This window comes from Pongo pygmaeus, chromosome 23 (genome assembly GCF_028885625.2).
Source record: "Pongo pygmaeus isolate AG05252 chromosome 23, NHGRI_mPonPyg2-v2.0_pri, whole genome shotgun sequence".
Classification (NCBI taxonomy): Eukaryota; Metazoa; Chordata; class Mammalia; order Primates; family Hominidae; genus Pongo; species Pongo pygmaeus.
Genome location: NC_085931.1, coordinates 53,797,126 through 53,805,443, shown reverse-complemented (window position 1 = coordinate 53,805,443; position 8,318 = coordinate 53,797,126). Strand labels below are relative to the sequence as shown.

Sequence of the window (8,318 nt, the reverse complement as noted above, 5' to 3'; positions counted from 1 at the left end):
TTTACCATGTGCACATTCTGTGCTAGTGGACAGGAAAGCAAGGTGACAGGAGCCGGACATGGTGGCTCACACCTGTAATCCTAGCATTTTGGGAGGCCGAGAGGGCCCAAATTGCTTGAGCCCAGGAGTTCAAGACCAGCTTAGGCAAAATAGCAAGACCCCCGTCTCTACAAAAGAAAAAAAAAATATCTGGGCATGGTGGCGTACACTTGTGCTAACTGCTTAGGAGGCTGAAGGGGGAGGATGGCTTGAGCTCAAGAGTTCAAGACTGCAGTGAGCTAGGACCATGCCACTGCATTCCAGCCTCGGTGACACAGCCAGACCTTGTCTCTTTAAAAAAAAAAAAAAAAAAGCCATAAAGCAGTGAGCTAGGACTGTGCCACTGCACTCCAGCCTAGGTGAGAGCCAGACCTTGTCTCCTTAAAAAAAAGAAAAAAAAGCCATAAAGATTGTCAAAAGGGAAAGATTGTACCCCTGTAAGAGCTCTGAGTGCCCTCAGTGGGCAGGGGACGTAGTCCTCAGTTATGAACATGCGTCTAAGAGTTATCAAAGTGACCTGGACAGAGTGAGGCGGTGGAGGTAGAGAAGGGTACAGCATTTCATAAAGGAATATCTCTCCGTGTTAGTTATCTATTGCTGTGTATCAGATCACCCCCAACTTGGCATCGTAAAACAACAGTTCTGAGGGTCAGGAATTTGGGGGTGACTTAGCTGGCTGCTTCTGACCCAGGGTCTTTCATGAGGCTGCAGTCAAGCTGTTGGCCAGGGCTGAGGTCATCTGGGAGCTTACTCACACGGTGGTTGGCAGGCCTCCTCTCCTCACTGGCGGTTGGACTGAGGGCCTCAGTTCCTCAGCACTTCACCCTCTCCACAGGGCAACCTGAGTGTCCTCAAGACATGGTACCTGGCTTCCCCTAGAGCCAGTGATCCAAGGTGGGGAGGGAGAGAGGGCGAGAGAGAAAAAGAGAGTAGGGGACAGAGGAAAAAGCCATAGTGTCATTTGTAACCCAATCTCAAAAATGACATGGTCATTTCTGCCATACACACACACAGACACACAGATCACCTTGGTAAACTGAGGGTGGAGATTACACGGGATGCAAATACCAGGAGGTGGGTTTCACTGGGGCCATCTTGGAGTCTGGCTGCCACAACCTCTTCCTCTGGCTGGGGAGAGAGGCAATACGCGCAACAGCCTGCCATCTGGTATAGCCACTGCCAGGAAGGATGGTAGGGCTGGAGTGTTTCCAGGCAGGGCTGCTTCCCTCACTAGCATTCCTTTACATGACTGGTAGGATCCCTGCTGATGCTTCAAGGATAAGGCATGTTTGAGATGGTACACAAACCTAAATTCTCTTCACTATGTATAGTGTGCATTATTAAAATATATACATGATAGCCCGGGTGCAGTGGCTCACGCCTGTAATCCCAGCACTTTGGGAGGCCAAGGCGGGTGGATCACAAGGTCAGGAGGTCGAGACTATCCTGGCTAACACGGTGAAACCCCGTCTCTACTAAATATACAAAAAATTAGCCGGGAGTGGTGGCGGGCGCCTGTAGTCCCAGCTACTCAGGAGGCTGGGGCAGGAGAATGGCATGAACCCGGGAGGCGGAGCTTGCAGTGAGACGAAATCGTGCCGCTGCACTCCAGCCTGGGCGACAGAGCGAGACTTCGTCTCAAAAATAAATAAATAAATAAATAAATATATATATATATATGAGATAATCTGTAATATACTATATAAATCATATAGTAAACTGGGCACAGTGGCTCGTGCCTGTAATCCCAGCACTATGGGAGGCCGAGGCTGTCGGATCACCTGAGGTCAGAAGTTCGAGACCAGCCTGTCCAACATGGTAAAACCCCGTCTCTACTAAAAATACTAAATTAGTTGGGTATAGTGGTGTGAGCCTGTAGTCCCAGCTACTCCGGAGGCTGAGGCAGGAGAATCAATTGAACCCGGAAAGCGGAGGTTACAGTGAGCCGAGATCACACCATTGCACTCCAGCCTGGGTGACAGAGCGAAACTCTGTCTCAAAATAAAAAAAGTACCTAATATAGTAATTAACTATACTAATTTATAATTAATATAATTATATATAATGTAATAATAAAAGAGCATGAAATTTGAGGCTTTTAAAAAAACCTAGGTAAGATATTTTCTAATAATATTACAATCCCAAAGTTTACATTATAAAGGTTAAACAGTTTTCAAACTAAGTCATTTACTGTATCTTATCGGATAATTTATTTGGCTAACATAAATTAGTAACTGAATTTAACATTTTTTTTCAGGTGTGTTTTGATTGTGGTGCCAAAAATCCCAGCTGGGCAAGCATAACCTATGGAGTGTTCCTTTGCATTGATTGCTCAGGGTCCCACCGGTCACTTGGTGTTCACTTGAGTTTTATTCGGTAAGTGAATCTTCTCTCATTGGGGTGAGATTGATTACATTGTTACATGGGTGTTTTTTTCCCTTTTTTCTTTTCTTTTTTTGAGACAGGGTCTTGCCTTGTCACCTGTCACCTTGGCTGCAGTAGTGCCATCATAGCTCACTGGGCTCAAGCGAACTCAGCCTCTACAAAAAATAAAAAATGTTGTGGTGTGATGATGTATAACTGTAGTCCTAGTTACTCAGGAGGCTGAAGTGGAAGGATCACTTAAGCCCAGGAGTCAAGGCTGCAGTGAACTATGATCTTGCCGCTGCATTCCAGCCTGGGCGACAGAGTAAGACCCTGCTCTTAAAAAAAAAAGAAAAAAAAGAAAGAAATGTGATTTTCAGTGTTGCCATACAGTATTAAAAGGCGAGGCCTTTAAGAATTGATTGAGCCCTCATTGGTATGGATTAATGGGTTATCATGTAAGCAGCTTTATAGGAAGAGGAGGAGAGACCTGAGCTAGCACGCTCAGCGTTCTCACTAGGCGATGCCCTGTGCTGCCTCTGGACTCTACAGAGTCCAGCCAGTAAGAAGATTCTTACCAGATGTGGCCCCTTGACCTTGGACTTCCAGCCTCCTTAACTGTAAGAAATCAACTTCTTTTCTTTATAAATTACCCAGTTTCAGGAATTCTGTTACAAGCAATGAAAAACCGATTTATGACAATCATCTTCTAATAATTCAGCAGTACAAAATACAGACTCATGGGAGAAGGGGAATCAGGTGCTGTGGGTCTGTCCTATGTCCACCAAAGTGGAGAGTTTATGTCGATGATGAGACACTCTCCTTGTATCAGGGCTTCACTTCCAGTGTAATCTTACAGCTCTGGCTTCCAAGGACACTAATATCACAAAGCCTGAGTGAATGATTTTTAGTGGCAGTTTCAAATGTTTATAACATGAAGGTCTTTTTTATCCTTTTATCTGAAGACTTGGGCGCATTAGCCCCTCTGGTGAGTAAACCGTCTTCTACTTCTGATACTCTATGGCAATAGCCCATATGGGGCCTTTTACGTCAGAAGAAGACACCACCTTTGGACTGACAGTCTGATGGGATAACCCCACAGTCCAGTGGGAGGCAGGACTATTTATGAAATGAAATAAATTGAAATAATAAAAGAAATAATGGAAAGATCCCCAGGGCTTGGAAGCCAAGCAAGGCCTGCATGTCAGCTGCCACAGGCCCTTGCCAGGACAACTTCTGCAGGGCGCCCTCAAACAGCCGTGGCTTAGTCATTGCTGCCTCCCCCAGACAATTTCCAGAGATTTCCCTACTCCATCTTTTCTAGGGAAGGAACCAGCTAGGCTGCCCATTTGGAATTGTGGCAAGCAATGTTATATTATGACTTAAGGAATATTGAAATATTGATAGAACGTGATTATTAAAAAGGAGCATTTGTTTCTATAGGATAAAATCTATTATAATTCTTTGTCTTTTTTTTTTTTTTTTTTTTTTTTGAGATGGAGTTTCGCTCTTGTCGCCCAAGCTGGAGCGCAATGGCGCAATCTCAGCTCACTGCAACCTCCACCTCCTGGGTTCAAGCGATTCTCCTGCCTCAGCCTCCCGAGTAGCTGGGATTACAAGCGCACACCACCACACCCAGCTAATTTTTGTATTTTTAGTAGAGATAGGCTTTCACCTTGTTGGCCAGGATGGTCTTGATCTCCTGACCTTGTGATCCACCCCCCTCGTCCTCCCAAAGTGTTGGGATTACAGGCGTGAGCCACTGTGCCTGGCCTTGCCTTCTGTTTTCTGCTAAGAGTTTTATAGTTTTAGGTCTTACCTTTAAGTCTTTGATTCATTTTGAATTAATTTTTGTTCATGATGTCAGGTAAGAGTTCAACTTCATTCTTTTGTATGCGGATACCTAGTTTTTCCATCACCATTTGTTGAAAAGACTGTCTTTTCCCCATTGAATCAAACTTGGGTTTTTTTGTTGCTGTTTTAGGTTTTTTTTTTTTTTTTTGAGGCGGAGTCTTGCTTTGTCACCCAGGCTGGGGTACAGTGGCACGATCTTGGCTCACCTCAACCTCTGCCTCCCAGGTTCAAGTGATTCTGCTGCCGTCAGTCTCCTAAGTAGCTGGGATTACAGGCATGTGCCACCACGTCCAGCTAATTTTTGTATTTTTAGTAGAGACAGAGTTTCGCCATGTTGGCCAGGTTAGTCTCGAACTCCTGACCTCAGGTGATCCGCCCGCCTCAGCCTCCCAAAGTGCTGGGATTACCCCGGCTAAAGCTTGTTTTTAATGTACTTTGTTTTCCAGATTGATCATTACCAGTTAACTTATGGTAACCTACCCTGCCCAGAGCAGATGAAGACTAGACTCAAGGCAATACCTAGTTGCTTCTCTTCCTTCTGTCTTTACTGTGTTCTTTCCCTCTTTCGTTCTGTTAAGTCTCGCCCATTATAACCTGGCTCTCCTTCTTCCTCATCACTAAAGAATACTTCCAGTTTAAGCCATTCCAGGAAATCGGGTAGTTTTATGATGTGTTCCTCCCTGAGGGAAGGACTGACCTAGAGCCTGAGGGGCGGTACAGCAGGATCTGTTTGGGCCATTGCAGGTTTAATCACTGACCTTTTAAAAGTCGGATAAATAGAACTATATGAATCACAACACTTGTAAATGATTCAAAAACAACAATTAAAATTCATGATACAACCTTAGGGCAGGAATCCAGGATTTGGGCAAGAGAAAGTCAAGGATGAGAAGGTACTCAGTATTGTTTTTGTTGTTATTTTTAAGGCAGAGAAGAGCTATTCTTTAAACATTTTTATTCCTTAAAAAAAACTGGGGGGCCAGACACAGTGGTTCACACCTGTAATCCCAGTACTTTGGGAGGCCAAGGTGGAAAGATCACTTGAGCTTGGGAGTTTTTTGGGTTTTTTATTTGCTTTTTTTTTTTCTTTGAGACAGAGTCTCACTCTATCCCCTTGGCTGGAGTGCAATGGCATGATCTCAGCTCACTGCAACCTCCGCCTCCCGGGTTCAAACGATTCTCCTGCTTCAGCCTCCCAAGTAGCTGGGATTACAGGTGTGTGCCACCACACCCAGCTAATTTTTGTATTTTTAGTAGGGACGGGGTTTCACCATGTTGGCCAGGCTGGTCTTGAACTCCTGACCTCATGTGATCCACCCACCTCAGCTTCCCAAAGTGCTGGGATTACAGGCATGAGCCACAGCACCTGGCCGAGTGTGGGAGTTTGAGGCTGCAGTGAGCTATGATCTCACCACTTCACTTCAGTCTGGGTGACAGAACAAAGACCCTGACTCAAAAAACAACCACCACCAAAAAAAAAAAAAACAAAAAAACCACTAGCTAATTGGGAAAAAATCCAAGCAGTCCCAAAATATATGAAGTCTCTCCTCTAGAATACTTTCCCCTCTTCTTCCCCTCCCACTGCCAGACACACACACACACTGTTTCCTGTGTGGCATGGGTGGTGTGCATATTTAAGTGGAGTTTTTTTTCTTTAACTAGAATTTCAAGTCAATAAATTTACAGAGGAAAAATAATTTATAAGTTATGGCTTTCGCCAAGTGAAAGGCGGAAGGCAGATTAAGAGTATATGGAGAGGGCAAGCTGCATTGGTTGCCGACTGCTCCCAGAGTGGACTTGATTGAACTGACCTCTGCCCCTTTTCACCTCCATTGCTGGGATCTCCATGTTTCAGGCTGCTCCTCCCCTCTAGCTCTGTTTCTTCTCAAGTTTGCCGTTACGTATTTCATGAGCTTATTAAAGGTGAATGGGATCCCTGCATCGATCTTGTTGGCCTGGGGTTAGGAACAGGCTTAAATACAATGTAAATAAGAAGATAGACTGCAAAGTTATGCATGAGAGATAGAAACTAAGTCCTGTGCCCACTTATGGTTGGAAAATAAGGCAAAGTTTAAAAGAGGTAACGTTTGCAATGAACTTGGAAGGTTTGGTGAGGTTTTGATAATGGAGACAAGGCCAGGCATGGTGGCTTGCGCCTGTAATCCCAGCACTTGGGAGGCCGGGGTGGGAGGATAGCTTGAGCCCAGGAGTTTAAGACCAGCCTGGGCAACATAGTGAGACCTCATCTCTACAACAACAAAAAAAGATAATGGAGACAAGGGAGGGAAAATTGAGGTTAGCACTCGGACCTTCAGATATAAAAGCAGGAAAAAGCGAAATGCTTCGTAGCGAGTTTTTGTATGCATAGGAAAATAAAAAGAAGTAAGGGTGGAAGGAGAGGATCTGTGTCATATTGTGGAGCGCTTTAGCTGCCAGGCTGGGAGCTAAAAGTTCACTCCTGAGGCCCTGGAGGGGTGAGGCATGTGGGGAGGCTGACTCAGCCTGGGCACAGCAGGAGACAGCATCAGGAAGAGGTGAGGACCGAGGCTGAGGATGCAGGAGTGGGGGTGCGGTGAGGGGGTCAGTGGGGAGGCAAATCTGAGCAGTCCTTTCCTGGCCTTGGGTGTGTTCCTTACCTCTGAATGTCTTACTTTCCTTCTCTTGAAAGTGAGGGTGAGAATACTAGGACCTGCCGTATAGGGTGTTGGCAGGAGCAAGCAAGAGAGCCCCATACAGCCTGGCACATAGTGAGCCCTAGAACATGTTGATGACGACCAGGACAGAATCTGGGCTCCTGCTTGGTGGACACTGGGGAGAACCTTTTTATGATGTTAGTGTAGAAAGGCAACGCTTTTCATGACCTTATAGAGGTAATCAAACAAGATATAAACAAAGGGCTGCTGACAAGTTGTTACTGAGATTGTCTATAAGTAAAACTCTAGATTAATAATGGTATGCACTTTGGGAGGCTGAGATGAGGGGATTGCTTGAGGCCAGGAGTTCGAGACTAGCCTGGCCAACATGGCAAAACCCCGTCTCTACTAAAATTACGAAAATTAGCCAGGTGTGGTTCCGCACGCCTCTAATCCCAGCTACCTCTGGAGGCTGGGGCACAAGAATTGCTTGAATCCAGAAGGCAGAGGTTACCATGAGTTGAGATTGCATCACTGCGCCCTAGCCTGGGCAACAGAACCGGGCTCTGTCTGAAAACAAAAAAAAGGTATGGTTCACTGGGCCATGGTGGCTCACACCTGTAATCCCAACACTGAGAGGCTGAGGTGGGAGGATTGCTTGAGCCCAGGAGTTCTAGACCAGCTTGGGCAACATAACAAGACCCTATCTCTATTTAAAAAAAAAAAAAAATGCCGGGCACGGTGGCTCATGCCTGTAATCACAGTACTTTGGGAGGCCAAGGCAGGTGGATCACCAAAGGTTGGGAGTTTGAGACCAACCTGACCAACATGGAGAAACCCTGTCTCTGCTAAAAATACAAAAATTAGCCGGGCGTGGTGACACATGCCTGTTATCCCAGCTACCCAGGAGGCTGAGGCAAGAGAATCACTTGAACCCAGGAGGCAGAGGTTGCGGTGAGCCAAGATTGCACCATTGCACTCCAGCCTGGGCAACAAGAGCAAAACTCCGTCTCAAAAAAAAAAAAAAAAAAAAAAAAAGCCCAGCGTGGTGGCCACCATCTACTTGGGAGGCTGAGACAGGAGGATTGCTTGAGCAATCCTGGTTGAGGCTGCAATGAGCTGTGATCACACCACTCCATTCCTGGGGGGTGATGGAGTGAGACCCTGTCTCAAAAAAAAAAAAAAAGAAAGAAAGAAATTAGTAAATATAAGGGCAGCACAAAGGAAAGTTTTGGTGGACCTGAAGCTTCTTTTCTTTTCTTTCTTCCTTGCCCATTTTGTAAAAGGTCTTCTGCCTATACGCATTCTAAAATACCCACATTCCTTTACAGTGAGTGTAGGGCAAGCTATTACCGAATAACAGCCTCTGCTTTTTGCTCATTTCTGTGGATTCAGTATAAAGATTCTAACATTGTTGCTTTACCATCA

The 8,318-nt window shown here is 45.5% G+C and overlaps 1 protein-coding gene across 2 annotated transcripts in view; it reads left to right on the top strand.

Annotated features, from left to right (window-relative positions):
- The window catches only part of ARFGAP3 (ADP ribosylation factor GTPase activating protein 3), a 62,152-nt gene that overhangs the window by 7,481 nt on the left and 46,353 nt on the right, over positions 1-8,318 (top strand). For both annotated transcript variants that reach the window (XM_054470000.2, XM_063662982.1), the window contains exon 2: positions 2,297-2,415. In XM_054470000.2, coding sequence (XP_054325975.2) covers positions 2,297-2,415 — 119 coding nt within the window. The remainder of the gene's footprint in view (positions 1-2,296; positions 2,416-8,318) is intronic.